The following is a 16,639-nucleotide window of genomic DNA, read 5'->3' as shown; positions in this document are numbered from 1 at the left end:
GGGGGGTGCCCTCTGCCGACCCTGCTTTCACTGCAGCTGCCCTGGCTCTCACCTTATCTCAGGGCAAAGGCATGCACCTTATGCCAAGATCTTTATCAGACCTGAAGGAGAAGCCTTTAGAGGGAGGAGAGGAGGCGGTCTCACAGTCTACTTACGGTTAGTCTGGACTGCAGTGAAGTCACACAGGGTGTTCTTACAGCCGCACAAATCATGGCTCCTCTCCTCTGTGGTTCTTTGGTTGATTAGATGTGTAAGCGACTGTATCGTTTTGAGCTTATTTGTATATGTATTTCTGAGCCCTCTTACAAATGGTCCCTTTCTAGTCTCCTTCTTTTTCCTGTCATGGCTCAGACCACACAGTCTAGACTGTTCTGTCTTCTGAAGAGAGTAGTAGCTCACTTCACTGCACCAAGTAAAATCTTAAAAAAAACAAAAACAAAAACAAAACCCTACACCTATATATGGTCTTTAGTTAACTCTTCAAACCCCCTTTAAACTACAATTAAGTTTGTTAGGATAAGTCATATTTTGAGCATTTGAATTTGAATTAAAGTTTAGGGTAGAGAGTATGTCTTATTCATTTTTGGATTCCTAGATTCCCCACTAATCTATGCAATAAAAAGTCACTAGTTAAGAATATATGTGATTATATATTGCATTGAAAATTCTGGAAATTTTGTTGTATTAGAATATCTGCTTTTAATAAAGAGATCAAAATAAAAATTATTAAACATGACCTGTATTTCTAAAACTTTGAGTAAACAATTTATTATAGTTGGGTGGTGGTGGCACATGCCCTTAATCCCAGCACTCAAGAGGCAGAGGCAGGCAGAGCTCTGAGTCTGAGGCCAGCCTGTTCTACAGAGCAAGTTCCAGGACAGCCAGGGCAACATATAGAAACCTTGTCCTGGGGGGGAAAAAAACCCAAACCAAAAGAATTGACTATTTTGAGAAAGTCTTCAGTACCTGAATCAGATTGGAATATCTGTTTTGAGATTCTGTTTTTATTACTGGTGGGAACTTAACTCTTTGTTATTAATATTTGACATTTTTTTAGTTTTATGGCTTTAGCATCTGGAATACCTCCTTCTGATTTGTCTGAATGAGAAAACAGTTTATATCTCTTGAAATATTTGTGTGTGTGTGTGTGTGTATGTGTGTGTGTGTGTGAGTGAGTGAGTGTATGGGTATATGAGTGTGTGAGTGTGTATGTGTGTTTGTGTGTGTGTGTAAGTGAGTGTATGGGTATATGAGTATATGTGTGAGTGTGTGTGTGTTTGTGTGTGTGAGTGTATGGGTATATGAGTGTATGCATGTGTGTGTGTGTGTTTGTGTGTGTAAGTGAGTGTATGGGTATATGAGTGTATGTGTGAGGGTGTGTGTGTGTGTGTGTGTGTGAGTGAGTGTATGGGTATATGAGTGTATGTGTGTGTGCGTGTGTGTGTGTGTGTGTTTGTGTGTGTAAGTGAGTGTATGGGTATGTGAGTGTGTGTGTGTGTGTGAGTGAATGAGTGTATGGGTATATGAGTGCATGTGTGAGTGTGTGTGTGTTTGTGTGTATGTGTGCAGGCATGTCTATATGTGTAGGTCAGAGGATAACTCTTCAGAATCATTTTTCTTGTGCCCCCTTGTGCTATGTGGGATTGAACTGAGGATAACTCAGAGGTGAGCAACTCTACTCACTGAACCATCTGACTGGTCCATATTGTATCTTTATTTACTACACGTTAAAAAGTACTTTTATAACCTTTTTTTTAAGGCACAGTTCAGACAGTACCAGTAGAAACTGGTTGTGTGATTTTGTAGGATAATGAGAAGTTAGAATGATGTAGGTTTGCACACTAGTTGGGATGGATCAAACAGCCATAGTTGACAGATTTCCTTTGTTGAGTGCGTGCATTTGTGTTGGCAGGAACAGAAAGTTTGTTGGGTTTTGGGGGTTGGGGTAACTCAGGACCGTCATTTATTTCTCCCCCTGTTCAAATGTCTATGTCTCCATCAGCCAACAGAGTTAGCTCCTGAGATGGTTTTGGGAAATTAGTTTCATTTTGTTTTTGTTTTGTTTTACATAGGGTCTCTCTCTCTCTATTGTCCTGGTTGTCCAGACACTTGTTTGAAACCAAGCTGGCCTTGAACTCACAGCGATCCTCCCACCTCTGCCCAGCTTTCTTGGTTTATTTTTAAGCTCACCATAAAACAAAAACAACAATTGTATCTGTATGTGCCATCGGATTGCCTAGGATATCCAACAATAAGCATGACGGAGCCTAGACCTCAGAATGGTAGTTCCTATCTGTGCACGTGGAGGGAGAAGGGCTTTTCTCCACGCCCCGTTGGTACCTTACTGGAGATAGATAAACCCCTGAGCTGAAAACTCTTGCTTAATGGAACTGCTGTTATATCACCATCTATTAAGAGTTTTTTAAAATCATACAATTAAAACAAAATCTAAAGTTGGCATAGATGACTCCTTCTATGAATTACACTAGAAACTCATATGTCAGCGTATGGATGAAAAATCCTAGCACTTGAGAAGCTGAGGCACCAGGACTGAGAATTTGAGACCAGCATGAGTCATGTAGAAAGTCTGAGAGTAGTCCGGCTCATGTGAACCCTTACCTCAAAAAACAAACAAACAAACAAACAAACAAAAAACCCCAACAATAGCAATAACAAAACAAAAACCTCCAAACAACAACAACAACAACAACAAAAAACCCAAACCAACAACAAACCAGAAAGTTAAGACTATATTGAGAGTAGTAATATAGGACTTAATATCTTAAATAATATAACTAGTAAGAATTTTTTTTAGGCCTGCCAATCATATTAGGGAGCTATTTTAGAACAACAAAATACATCTCTTTTCTTTTAACATATCTTTTGCTCCAAGGCCAACAAAGTTTAGACATAGGTCCAGAGACTCAAATCTGAATTAGAACCACACACGGGACATAAGTATTTAAGATCTGTAAGATCCAGCTTCAGCTGACCACTAGGGATATGACAGTCTCCATAGAGATACATACTTTAAGCCACCAGAGGGTAGATTCCTGGATCCCGTTGACTTAGGGAAGTTTCAAAGCTGCTTTGGAACAAACTGAGGTTTTTGGATATCTTTGTACATCAGTTTATCTTTCTTCAGGGGGATAGCCTGGCTCTAATTCAAACCATGATCCTTAGATGTGGTTCTCTTCACTGAAGTTGACCTTCAGTGAGGGCCATTGTTTAGAGCAAGAAGGTTCAAGCCGTGTACTTGAAGCGACTGACTCCTCATTCAGCATTTAAATTTTTAATTTTTTCTCCTTTACCTGATAAAGGTTGGCAAGGTGGTGGTTAGTTTTGATCAAAAATGGCTGGTTCACCCCTGGGTGGTCCACGTCATGAGCTGCTGCAGCCAGTAGTCCAAGCATGATGTCCAGAGGTGTGAGGAAGCTCGCCAACTGTTAAAAAATAAAATCCTGCTGATAGAAGGGCATTTGGTGTGTATAAAGCAAACAGAAGGAAATACTGTTCAGGTCTGTTAGCCAGACCTCTGCCCTCTGAGTCAGCCAGTGAGGCGGCAGGCACTCAGGGCTGCAGGAGTAAGAGGGGTGTGGAAGGTGACTGGGCAAATGTGAGGTGTGTTCTCTCTTGTGCTAACAAGTCTTGCTGTTGCAGTGGCATAGCTAGTGAGCAATACTGATGACTAGTGGGCAGGAGAAGCAGAGAAACCAGCCTTACTCAGAGAAAGTAAGTTGCAAGTAGAGAAACAAGTTAGAATCATACATATATGTTTCTTTGTTTAAAATATTCATGTAAAAAACATTATTATTCTCTCTCTCCAAACACCCCCACATGTGTGCATGTATATATATGTTTTTATGTGCATGTGCAGTCCATGGAACGTGTGTGGCCTTCCAGTTTGGGATCTGGGGACAGAACTTAGATTGTCAGGCTTTTGTGACAAGAGTTTTTACCTACCAAGTATCTAATCTGCCTGCCCTTAATCCTTTGATTAAAGCTTGTATTAGGGATTGGACCTAGGGCCTCTCATGTGATTGTCAAGTACACTACCACTGTTAGCCCCCAGCTCTGGTGCATTTTAACTAATATATATCTATATCTATACCTATACCTATATCTATATCTATATCTTTGCTACTTCTTTGAAAGAAGTAGATTGAATTGCAAAATTTGCATACTTCCTCAATATGGAATAAAGGATGGGGGAATTGTATGAGAATCTTTAAATTTTGGCCACCAGGAAAACGAACAGGAAAATTCCAAGTCTGGTTTAAAAGGCAGAAGTATATGATGTGATTTGTAGACTATTTGGAGAGTGAAAAGACCTTTGGCTGACAGGTGTGCAGCGTCCTTCTAGCTTCATCCCTGGATGCCTTTGTCTTTAGGAGCTTATGTTAAAACATCTCTGTATTAAATGAATCACTAAAATTGATGGAACTAAGCAGATTCTTGGAGTTGAATATTATTTAAAAAAAAAAAAAACTTCAAGAAAATTGCTACTGTGTATTATACCAAAACCCTAATTTCTTTAATAGTGAGCAGCTGCCTCTAATGTGACAACCATTGCCTCAATTGTAACAACCATTACCCCAATTGTAACAACCATTACCCCAATTGTAACAACTATTACCCCAGTTGTAACAACCATTGCCTCCATTGTAACAACCATTGTCCCCATTGTAACAACAATTACCCCAATTGTAACAACCATTGTATTACACCTTCATTATAAATTTATTCTCTGACTTTAGGTTGTCCATTGCATCAGAGCCTGCTTGCTAAGAAGTGTTGGACAGTCACAAATTTTCATGGATTCCAAAACAAAACTTCCCATTGGCCAAGTAGAAATTGGACTTGAAACTGGAGCTTTTGGTGCGATTTGTTGATCAAAAACCACAAGTTGGGAAGCCTTTTCCAGTTAAGCTCAGTGCTGGCAGTATTTGTGGTAAAAGCCGATCACAAAAGTGCTGGTCTTTGGGACCACTGAGAATAGATTTAGGATTTTCTTTCTGGCCTCATGTAACCTTGAAAAGTCAATAAACTATGGAAGGGAATCTTGGAAAATCCACATCTTTTCATGGATGTGGTGAGATTTTCAGAGCTGACACTGAAAATGTTAGTATAAATAATTTATACTCATATTGTGAAGGATTCCTAATGTTGGGTACTGTGGTGCTTAGCAATATGCTGACTTGGCATCTCCAGATGGCTGAGGAGGCCACTAGGTCTTGCTTTACCTTTGGCTCCTTCAGGTAACAGTGCATGGCCTGGGTGACGTCAGCTGCGTGGACAGCATTGTGGTATGGGTTGTGACCATGGTAATCTTCCTGAACCATAACTAGGAGGAAATAGAAAGCTTAGTTAGCTAAGATCAAAGTTAGAATGACATAGCAGGTAAGACTTATTTGAGGTCCTTTTTACTTAAAGGATCAGAGCTTCTAAAGTGTTTAGCCTGAGGAATCCTTTATAAAAGAAGGTGGTTTACAAATCTCACACTGAATTGTGGCTGTAATGGGGAGGAAGGGGCGTGAAAGGCCAGACATGTGGCTGGTTACACGTGTCTCTGCTGTGCTGCATGCACTTTTTTATTCAATAGGTTTGCTTCACGTCTCATTTGACCCCAGCTCTGACATTCGTCTGAGATGTACAAATCACTTAACCTCAGTCTTCAACTTTCTTATATCAATGCCCGGAGTCCAAGTGCCGCTGCCTTTGAATGATCCATGTATTAATACGTGCAGTCCTTGAAAGAGGATGCAGGAGATGTAAGTGCCTCATAACCCTGTTGACAGATGCTGCATCTATCTGTTTCCTGATGGCACTGAGTCAGCTTTAGAATTCATGGTACTGTCACACAAGTGTGGCTTGAACCAGACATGTGCTAAGCAGCAGAAGCAAGGAATCAAGTAACTAGAAATCTATCGTGGAGAATTTATATGGGGAGATAAATAAGAGCATTTATAGAACCAAAGAGGAACTAGACTATTTTTAGAGAAAGATCGGTGGCGGCAGCGGCAGTGATGGCAACGGTGTGTGTAAAGATGGTGGGCTTCGACCTGTATGTTACCTGAGGTCTGTCACTTACTAGCCTTGGGTAAGCAGTGAAACCTCGTGGTTGGTCTGTAACTTGTGGAACAAGTGGTGATGATAATGTCCCAACAATTAGAGGCGATTTACCTGAAGTGTTCCACCCGTAGTGGTGGAATATAAATCGTGGTTATAAATCATGTTAAAGGTTTTTAGCAAATTGTGTTGGGATCATCAGTATCTCCTTGGAATTCTATTAGTATAAAGACTTATCAGAACTGTTGTGACACTTGTATATCCTTGATGGTTTTCTTTATAGATCCTTAATGTATTATACGCACAACACATTAAGCTAACAATTCATCAATGACTTAGGACAGGTAGGTTATATTTAAAAACTAAGACAAAATCTTTTCAGACTAATTTGAGGACTTTTTCTATCATGTTGGTGGTTAACACTTCATTTATCTGGTTTTTTTTTTTTTTTTTTGAGATTATAACATATTTACATCATATTCTACTTCCCTTTCTCCCTCCAAACCTCTGTACTTTGCCTTGCTCTCTTTCAAATTCACATAAACACACACACATATACATTACACACACCACAACACACATACACATACACACATACACTACACATATACACACACACTATACACACACCACACTACACACATACACAAACACACCATATACATACCCCACACTACACACCTACATATACCACTCACATACACTTACACATACACCACACTGTACACCTACACACACCACACACACTCCTATACTCTCTCTCTCACACACACTCACACACATACACATGTATATACAACTGCATAAATGCACAAATACAGCCTGTTGTTGTATTTGTTACTTGTGTGTATCTTTTCGGGGCTATTTGATATTGAATAACCAGTTAGTGTCCTTTTCCCTGGGGAAGACTATCTCTCCCCCTCCCAGCATTCCTTGGTTGTCTGTTGCTGTCTGTGTAGGTCTGTGTAGGCCTTTCCCCCATGTCATGTCCGTTGACTCCTTTGTTCAGCTCATGTTTCTTGATACTTGCAACAAACGAGTTATGCATTGCCCTTACTCCTGGGGTTGTACAGGTATATGCAAGAAAAAAGTCGCACCCAAAAACCTGTGCAAGGTCACCATATCAAGCTTGAAATGGTGGATGAGTCCATGGGAGTTGAAGAGGTGACATAACAGAGTTACCAGACTGTTCCCTGCAGAGGAAAAGACACTTCATTTGTATTAACCAACCAACCAACCAACCAACCAACCAACTACAATAACAACAAAACACTAGCAAATAAGATTTATATTCCCCAAAATAAGGGTTCTTTGATAGAATAATTCCTCACTTCTCATTTGAAATTATATATATATATATATATATATATTACAATCTTTTTCTAGGTTTCTCATTATCTTGTATAAATAGAATTAGCTCCCATTTTCTTATACCCGAGGGGAAATATTATTAAATGAAGGAATTTCCTATTGAGTATGTATATGTAACTTTAGAAACACATGGACCTTCAAAATATGCTTTAAGTCACTCCCAATTTACTTTCCACTGTAGAGATATTTAAGTCACTAAATTATTCAACAGTAGTATTCCATTTATCCTATGACACTTATCCAGGAAAAGACTGACTGAGATACTTCAAAATTCAGGCAAGAAGAGGGGTAAAATTATAGCTGTATTAACAATATTTAAGGGATATTATTTATCTAAGAATAATTATTTTGAATTATAATCTAGCTAATTCATTATTAAAATAAAGTCTCATTATACCATAGTCCAGGCTTAACCTCAAATTCATGTCCCGCATCCTCAGCTTCCTGGGTGTCACCATGCCTCGGTGACAGGTATTTTTAATACTTTAAAAAAGTATTACAGAGATTATTTAAGACTTTGCAATGGATCAAGAGGCTGCCCAAGCATCTTCAGTGGAATCTGAGTTTTGCCAAGGAACATTGCTTTCAGGTACCCAGTTCAATGGATCTCCATAAATTTTATTGTCTTGGAGCTATTTGAGAACTCTTCAAATAAAGGTAACAGTTAGCACTGTAAATCACCTTTGTCCACAGACTTATAACTGAAGCTAGTCTGGTGGCATTTCACAGCTGTTTATAAATGAATTTTAGTGTCTTATTGTGTGTGCGTGCGTCCGTTTTGTGTGTTTCTCTGAGGTTTACTTTTGAACTGTTGTGGTAGGTTAGTGGCAGGCTAATGAACTGAGATAAACAAAACCTTTGATGGCTTCAGTTGACATTTCTGTCACCATCATGATTATATCCAAACACCACTAAAGGTTCTTTGTTTCACACTTAATTTATCAGTACCCATTTCAGGCTGATCTGAACAAGATCAATGAAACATTATGGACTCCACCCCATGTCCTATATATGTCAGTTAGCTTTCCACAGTGTAAACATCCAAGCCGCCATTTTATACCAAATATCTCTTACCGCACACTTCTCATCAACTCAAATGAGCGTTGATGGAGTGCACAAATTAGACAGATGATGGATCAGACCAACATCAACATTAAATGAGGTCTTTCATGGCCTAACGTTATCTACGTTTTTTAATAGATGGAGGAAAATGTATTTGACTATTTGGTTAGGTAAAGCTTTTCTTAGACATAAAACATGAAAGGAAGACTTAATGGGATTAGATTTCAGCTATAGCCTTAGCTTTTACATCCTCCTTCTCTCAATTGCTTCCTTCTGATGATGCCAAACTTATCCAAGCAATACCTGCAATGGGCTATCCCAAAGCATTAAGTACTTTGCCTGTAAGAGTCGGGACTGGTCATGTGCGCTTCTGTGTGCTCATTTCTCAGTGACTAACAATACGCTCCCTACATTTGGACGTGACCAGAATATTCTGCATGGTGAGTGCAATCTGTGGTTTCTCAATTCTTTTGGAATCACAGTTCAGAAGGAAACAATCCTAACACGCTAAGGTTGAGTTTAGTTCTCATTCTTCATCTGAATTAATTTTCCCCTCCCTGGCTTGTCCCAACTGACTATAGATTTATAAGAGTGGGAAAAGAAGGGCCAAAAGCAATTTGTCTAAGAATACAAATTGTTTTTCATGAAACAAATCCACTTTATCATGTGTATTTTAGTGAGAATTCTTTGGGGGAAGGAACTTACCATTTGTCAAGCGATCAAACAGGAAAATGTCGAAGTCCCACATTCCAACTTTGGAGAGCATATGCTGAGAAGGCAAATAAAAATAATACTCAAGTGAAGCACGAGGAGACTCCAACATTTACCTCTAGACACAACGATTTATTAAAATCTGGAAAACTGTAGCATTCTACTCTATGTATAACGGATTTGGGGTAAACTAGATTCTACTTCATTCACTAATGGCTCAGAGTTTAAACTACCTGGTCTAATATGAGGCACTGTTCTCCCTGTCTGTTAGACCTTGGCTGCATCTTTAACTTCTCTAACCCTCATCTGAAAACTGTGGCTGATACCATCCTCATCAGAGGGTTGTTTGTAGGGGTAGAGTGAGGTAGTGCTATGTGCCTCATATGCCTGTTGAGGTATTCTTCTCAGGGGACACAGGGATAGGTATCTGTTAAACCAGGGTGTGTACTATACGGTGAAGCTTTGCAACATTTCCTCCCCATTTGTGTTTGGAATTAATCCCAGGATCTTCATGTCAGACAAGAATTTTATCACTGAGCTATGGTTCCTGTTCCTATAATAAAACCTAAAACCAAAGTGAAAACCATTACTGAGCACACTATGTTGCTCAGTGTGGACTGCATGTAAAATTAACGGTATAGGCAACCAGACAGTAACTGACCATACCAGATGATTTGGAGACCTACTGAGTATAATGAAGCCTTTTTTTGTTTTTATTAAGAAGTAAGCTGTATTTAGAATTAAATGTGACATAAAGGTTGAGGTGGTCAATTCTTTCTGTACTGTAGTTCTCACAGTTCCGCCCATCTCTCTTTGAAGACAGTTAATAAAGCAAGGAATAACTCACGATTTTCTCAGCCCCCGAGTGGTTCTCTGTCCTGTAAAAAATCAGTGCCTTATATGGCATGCTCAGCCCTTACGATGTATTCAAGAAACAAAGGATGACTGTCTGTTTTGGGTGAACCTTTACACAAATCCTACAGTGTGAAAGGCAGAGTCGGGCCCAGTTTTCTGACAGGCAGACTTCTGGTCTACTCTTTTTTCTATATTTCAATATCACCTTTAAATTTGTAGCTGCCTACAGAAGAGAACTCACTCTGTCACTGACAATGCAGTGTTAGAAGTTATTATTTATCTCCTTTCAACAAATCAGCCAACTATCCACTATCACCTACTAACCAATCATCTACCAACCAAACACCAATCACACATGAAACACTAATCAACTAACTGACCAAGTAACCAACCACCAAGCAGCCACCAACTACCAAACAACTACCAACTACCAACTACCAATCAATAACTATAAACTAACTGATCAACCAACCACCAACTTACAACCAACTACCAACCAATCATCCAATCACCAACTACCAACAAACCAGTGATCATTTAATTTCACCCTTAGGTTGTTCTAAAGTCTAATTAACTTTTATCCTTTTATAGGACATTGGAATTTGGCTCGTCTGGCATTTTTTTATTATTCATTGTTTAGTGACGTATATGTAGTAATATATCATATGGAGATACTACATATCATATAAGCTACAAATGATTACTTTTGACCTCTGTTTAAATGGTGGCAAGTTTATCCTTGGAATTTAAATTCCTTTGGTAACTTAGGCTAGAATTAACTTGAAAATTGTTTCTAGACAATCACACATTGAGTTCTACCTTATTAAACCAATGTAGAGTGAAAGATAATTTATTATTAAAAGCTTTTTGACTGGCTTAAAAACAGTAGGCTAATGTGCTGTATCAAGAGTCTAATATAGTCACAAAAGAACAGACATAATATGCAGTCACTGATAGTGGGATGCTAACCCCAGAGGCTTGGATTGCCCCAGAAACAACTCACAGACTGTGTGAAGTTCAAGAAAAAAACAAAACAAAACAAAACAAAAAACAAAAAAAAAAAAAAAAACAAAAAAAACCCGTCATGCTCAATCCTTACACACCAAGAAAACGTTGACTAATTCTGTGTTACATCCTGTTTTACATGTACTTTTTGCTCATTGTAACTAGTAAGACCTTAATGCAGAATATCAAACCTTAAAAAAAAAAAAAAGAAAAAAAAAAGCCAAGCACTGACACAATTGTATTTGTATACATTTATGCAAAAATGTTTAAATTTTTTTCCTTTTATCTTTGTTTTTTAAAATAAAGTTTAAAAAAAAGAGTCTAATGTAGAGTTAAACATTGATAATTACTGGAGGTATTTTCTGTTGCCATTACACAAGACAATTTGGTAGATTTAAAGGTTTAGTCACACCCTAAGTAGTAGTCTTTCAGTCTAACACTTTACTTTGTTTGGCATTGTATAAATGTGCTCTACACATTTATAAAAGTGAAAATAGCTAACATGTATTTGGTGTGAGTATATTAAACATGGGGCCGTGCTTTACCTCAAGATTGGTGTGCAGCTTGGTGACATACTTATTTAGCTTGCAAAAATCCTGGGTTTAATCCCCAGCACCCTCTACCCCATAACTACAAAGACTGCAGGTTAGACTGTATGCAGAAAGTCTCTAATCACCTCTAGGAGGTACATTGTTCTATAAGCTTTGTTTTGTGCTTGAGAAAGTAAGCATAGATGTGCTAAATAACAGACCCAAAGTCACAAAAACCCCTGAGAGGCAGAGTAAAGTTCAGACTCAGGCACTGTCAGCTGGGGCGAAGGCTCTTAGCCACTGCCTGCTGCAGGGAGACCTAGAGGTTACTGGCTTACCCTTGCTTGTCCAAGGTAGTCTTCATCCAGAAGATGGAGGGGGGCCTGCGGTATAATCCCTCGGAGAAGCCTAGATGCATGGAAGTATCTTTGGAAACTTAACAGTCTTTTCACCTTTTTCTTGGTGCCAATTTCCCCTGAGTGTGTTGTATCTGTGGAAAGGAATCAGAAGCAGAGATCATGTGTTTTAAAGAGGGAGAATTTTCTCTGTGTAAAAAATAATATAGTAAAAGGGGAGAGATTTCAAAGACACTTGAAGAGCTAAATCGAGTTGAATATGGTCTATTAAGTTGATATTTGAAATTCTTCTAATAAATGAAACAAATAACGGATCTTCCTGCCCTTTCTCTCCTCTGTCCCTCCGGCTCTCTCTTCCTTCGACAGGCTAACCTCAAAATCACGATCTTTCTGCCGAGGCTCTCGAGTCCTGGGGTGACCGCACAGAGCTTAGTGTTTGTTACATATTCTGCATAGACGTTTCTTATATAATGTCGGGTGGCTTGAACTGTATGAATTACAAACTTTGTTTTTTGGTTTGTTTATTTCTTATATTTTCAGATGTTTGATGGTGGCAAGAGACGTGTTTCCTGTTTTCTGAGGGATGTCATCGACTAGCAATGACACAAATGTCAAAGAGGCTGCTCGCCTTGTGACTGTGTGCCATCTTGCAGTGGGAGTTGTAAGCGCTTCAGCTGGGTGGCATAAGCTCATTGATATTCAGGACTTGTGGACTTGATGTTGTCATGGTAACTGAACAGAAATGTGTAGGTACCGTATCTGGACATTGGTTAAGGAACATCTCATCTTACATGAAACTTTCCGGTGATGTCTTCAGCAAATGCTAGTTGTAGGAGTCTAGTAGGAAAATGTATAGCTGATGTATAGAGTAATTAGTTTTTCTCCATGTCTTCTCCCATCTCCCCATTTCCCCTATAGCACTCAAAATTACCACTAATGAGAAAAAGAAAGCCAGGGGAACTCGGAACAGTGAGTGACCATCTGTAACTTATTACTTGGCTGTATGGAGTACGAAAAAGCATAATTCAGGGCCACAAGACCAGCTCTTCTCTGAAAATACTGCCTGATTAAAATTAAAATTTTAGTTAAAAAAATTAGTATTTAAAGCCAATCTAGATTTCACCCATGGTAAGAGGCAAATGTGTGTGTGGAGACAGTGAAGAAGAGAGAGGCTGAGGCTGTGTTTGGGCTACATCAATATTAAAATTTTTATTTGTCAGCCTCATTCTGCAGATTGCTTCTCCTTTCTGTGAGTTTGTTACAGTAAAACATCAAGTGAAGGTGCTCATTCATTTACTAAACATAAAAAACAGAGCCGGGTGGTGGTGGCACATGCTTTTCATCTTAGCACTTAGAAGGCAGAGGCAGGTGAATCTTTGTAGACCACGTGGTCTACAAAGGCAGTTCCAGAACAGCCAGGGTCATTACACAGACAAGCCCTGTCTTGAAAAACCAACCAACCGACCAACCAACCAAGCAACCAGCCAGCCAACCAGCCAACCAACCCAAACCAACCAAACAAAACCAAGAAAGAAACCTGAGTACCTTGTAGGGAATTTCACTGTCCTGGACATGTCAGTGAGCAAAAACAAGATCTCTGTCCTCTGAGAAGGGACATGGCAGAGAGAGACTGACAATGTGTGACATAAAAGGAAAGGAGTAATAAAAAGTGAAGGTAGATGTAATGAGAATGGCAGGCACGTGTGCCTCTGCACGTGTGTACATATGTGTGTGTGCACGCGCAGAGAACAGGGGGTCAGAAACTCTGTCTCCGTAGCAGTCAGCACCGACTTAATGAGAAGACAGAATTTGACCTAAATTAGAGCCAATGGGGGAATTAGCTGAGTAAACACCTTGGGATGTGCCTTCCAGGTCTAGAAACTGAATCGACTGTCAGGAGTGGAAGCGTGCCTAGGACTCTGGACTGAGTACAGAAGGAAGGGCCAGTCCCTGTGAGGAGGACAGAAAGGGTGGACTGAAGGATGAACTCTTAGAGCAGAGGCTCGCCTGGAAGGCAGATGTCTCAGGAAGTTACTGAAATAGTCCAGTCGGCAGTGATGGCTGCTGAGATGCAGTGGTGACAGGGGAGGCTAGTGACAATTCTGGCTCGTTGGTGTGCGGTACCAGCTGCTTCACATTGTCCACAGTGTCTGACTATGATTTACCTCATGCAGGAGCATGATTCTGCCAGTGGCAGATAGTTTTTCGGATCCTGTGACGTTTGGAATTGAGGGGACTTTCAGAGAGTATATAAATGCTAGGGCCTCCAAGAGGCAGGGTGCATTGTTGATTGGTTGACTGTTGTTTGGTTGCTGTTGGTTGTGGTTTGTTAAGTAGTTGTGTGCAAAGAAGAAATTAGATTTCCTGATGGTGAAGTTCAAACTCTTCCCGAGGAACTTGACATCCCAGTCTGCAGAAATAACAATAACGTTGCCTCATTTTTCTCTCTCCTGTCTAGACTAGGAGGTCAGAAGGGTGGGAAAAGGGTGGAAGACAGAACCCACAAAGTAAGTAGTGGAAACCAGGCTACAGGGAAGCACAGAAGTGGTGGTGGACCTTCAAAGATATTTTAGTTCTATCCAAGTGTTTTTGCAGAGTAGGTGGGAGAACGAGAAGGCCGCAGTGGAGCAGTGTTCAGGTAGTGAATTTGGATGTCAAGTCCAGAGCTGGAGAGAAGACAGGGCTAGAGGCACCTGGTAAGACACGGATGAGACTAGCCAAGGTGAATGTGAACATCCATGAGAAATGAGCCAAGCCCGAAGTGTGGAGTGACTCCATTTCATCTTCAGAACGGTACAGAGAAGAACAGAATTATGGGAGGTGAGGAGGGAGAGGATGGCAAGCAGGATAAGGTCACTTTGTGGAAGCCTTCTGAACAAACACAACAGTGTGAGACACTAACGCCGCTAATGGTGCCGGCAGGAGCACTGACTGCACTTAGAAAGCACACATTTTATTGTGTGCGCACACGAAACAAAAACTCATTTTAGTGGTGAATACACCTCACGCTCAGGGAAAGGAACAGTTACTGGACCAGGACAGATGTCCATGTGAACTGTGACACACTGCACCAGAATACGAGAATTTTAAATACGATGGGATCGTCTAAAGGATGCCTAAGTGGAGCTTACGCCCAGTGTGATGACCTGAACAGGAGCTCCAGGACTCGCACAGTGGAAGGAGAGAACCGACTCCACAAGATGTCTCCTGACCAAGGCACATACGCATACGCACAGGCACGCATGCAGAGAACCAACTCCACAAGCTGTAGCTGTCTGCTGACCAACACATACCCCCCCCCATACACACACGCACACACACACATAAACACAATATATGTCAGGAGGCTTTAAGAGATCCCTTTAAGCAAAAGGGAAACTTCAAAATAAATGATGGAGGAATAAACTTCAAACCTCCAAACAAAATAAGAAGGAAAAAAATCAATGAATTTACAGTGTAGAAGGCGAGTGCTTGAGATAAGAGAAAGCTCTTTGCAGAGAGTGCCAACCAATCAATGCAGTAGGAATAATAGGATGGGAAAATTGTCAGTTTGCAGTTATCAAGGTAATAACGGAATTGGGTCAGAATCCTTAATGGATATTATGGTGATTAAGGAAAATTTAAAATGCATCAGGTAATTGCATAATGCCACAGCATCTTTCTGCTTATTAATTGGACAGAGAAAATGGTCAGGTTTTTTTTTTTGTGGCTGAAATACGAAAATGATACCTTCTTTATTAAATATTATTCAGGGGAGAAACTGGCACTTGCTTACATGTTGCACCGAGATACGGCAGCAGGGATGTAAGGCTGTTGCTTAAAATGGGCAAGTGACATCCTCAACAGAGAAGTCCAGCGTGGGGGATGGGGATGAGGAGGGGGACAGCATCCGGTGTGGGAAGAGAAAGGAGAGAGGCCTAGGAGAATGAATAAAAAACTGCCACTACTGGGGGTAGGGGAATCTCTACGAAGTACCAGAGACCTGAGATGGGGGAGGCTCCCAGGAGTCAATGTGAGTACCTTAGCCAAGATGCCTAACCGTGGGGACTTGAGACCTGAGGTGGCCACTTTCTGTAGCCAGGAAGGACCCCCCAGTGGAAGGACAGGGATATCAACCCACGCCTAAAACTTTTCCACCCCAAATTTGTCCCATCTAAAAACAATGTAGTACAAAGGTGTAGGAGAGACGGAAGGAATGGCCAACCAATAACCTACCTAACATGAGACCCATCCCATGGGCAAGCACCAATCCCCGACACTATTAATGATACTCTGTTATGCTTGCAGACAGGAGCCTAACATAACTGTCCTCTGAGAGGCTCCACCCAGCAGCTGACTGAAACACACTGGATAGAGGTGGAGACTCCTTATGGAGGAAGAGCTGGGGAAGGACTGAAGGAACTGAAGGAGATAAAAACCCCACAGGAAGACCAACAGAGTCAACTAACCTGGACCCCTGGGAGCTCTCAGAGACCAAGCCACCAACCAAAGAGAGTGCACATGCTGGACTGAGGACCCTGGCAAATATGTAGCAGATGTGCAGCTCAGTGGGAACTTCCCTAACACTGTGTCCTGACTGGAATTCATAGAGCCGCGGAGCGAGCAGCGAGCAGGGCAGCGGGTCCCCCTCCAGAGCGATCTGGAGCCTCCGCGGGACTCGCTGAGCGAACCTCGAAGCAT

General features: G+C 40.7%; 1 protein-coding gene across 1 annotated transcript in view; it reads right to left on the bottom strand.

Annotated features, from left to right (window-relative positions):
- PDE7B (phosphodiesterase 7B) overlaps positions 1 to 16,639 on the bottom strand; it is a 294,818-nt gene that overhangs the window by 32,017 nt on the left and 246,162 nt on the right. The window contains exons 4-8 of the mRNA XM_080941986.1: positions 11,942 to 12,093; positions 9,208 to 9,271; positions 7,167 to 7,262; positions 5,244 to 5,344; positions 3,312 to 3,443 (exon numbers count right to left, since the gene is read on the bottom strand). Coding sequence (XP_080798112.1) covers positions 3,312 to 3,443; positions 5,244 to 5,344; positions 7,167 to 7,262; positions 9,208 to 9,271; positions 11,942 to 12,093 — 545 coding nt within the window. The remainder of the gene's footprint in view (positions 1 to 3,311; positions 3,444 to 5,243; positions 5,345 to 7,166; positions 7,263 to 9,207; positions 9,272 to 11,941; positions 12,094 to 16,639) is intronic.

Source organism: Micromys minutus, assembly GCF_963924665.1.
Source record: "Micromys minutus genome assembly, chromosome: 30".
Taxonomy (NCBI): Eukaryota; Metazoa; Chordata; class Mammalia; order Rodentia; family Muridae; genus Micromys; species Micromys minutus.
The sequence above is the reverse complement of the archived record's forward strand: the minus strand, read 5'-3'. Positions and strand labels throughout refer to the sequence as shown.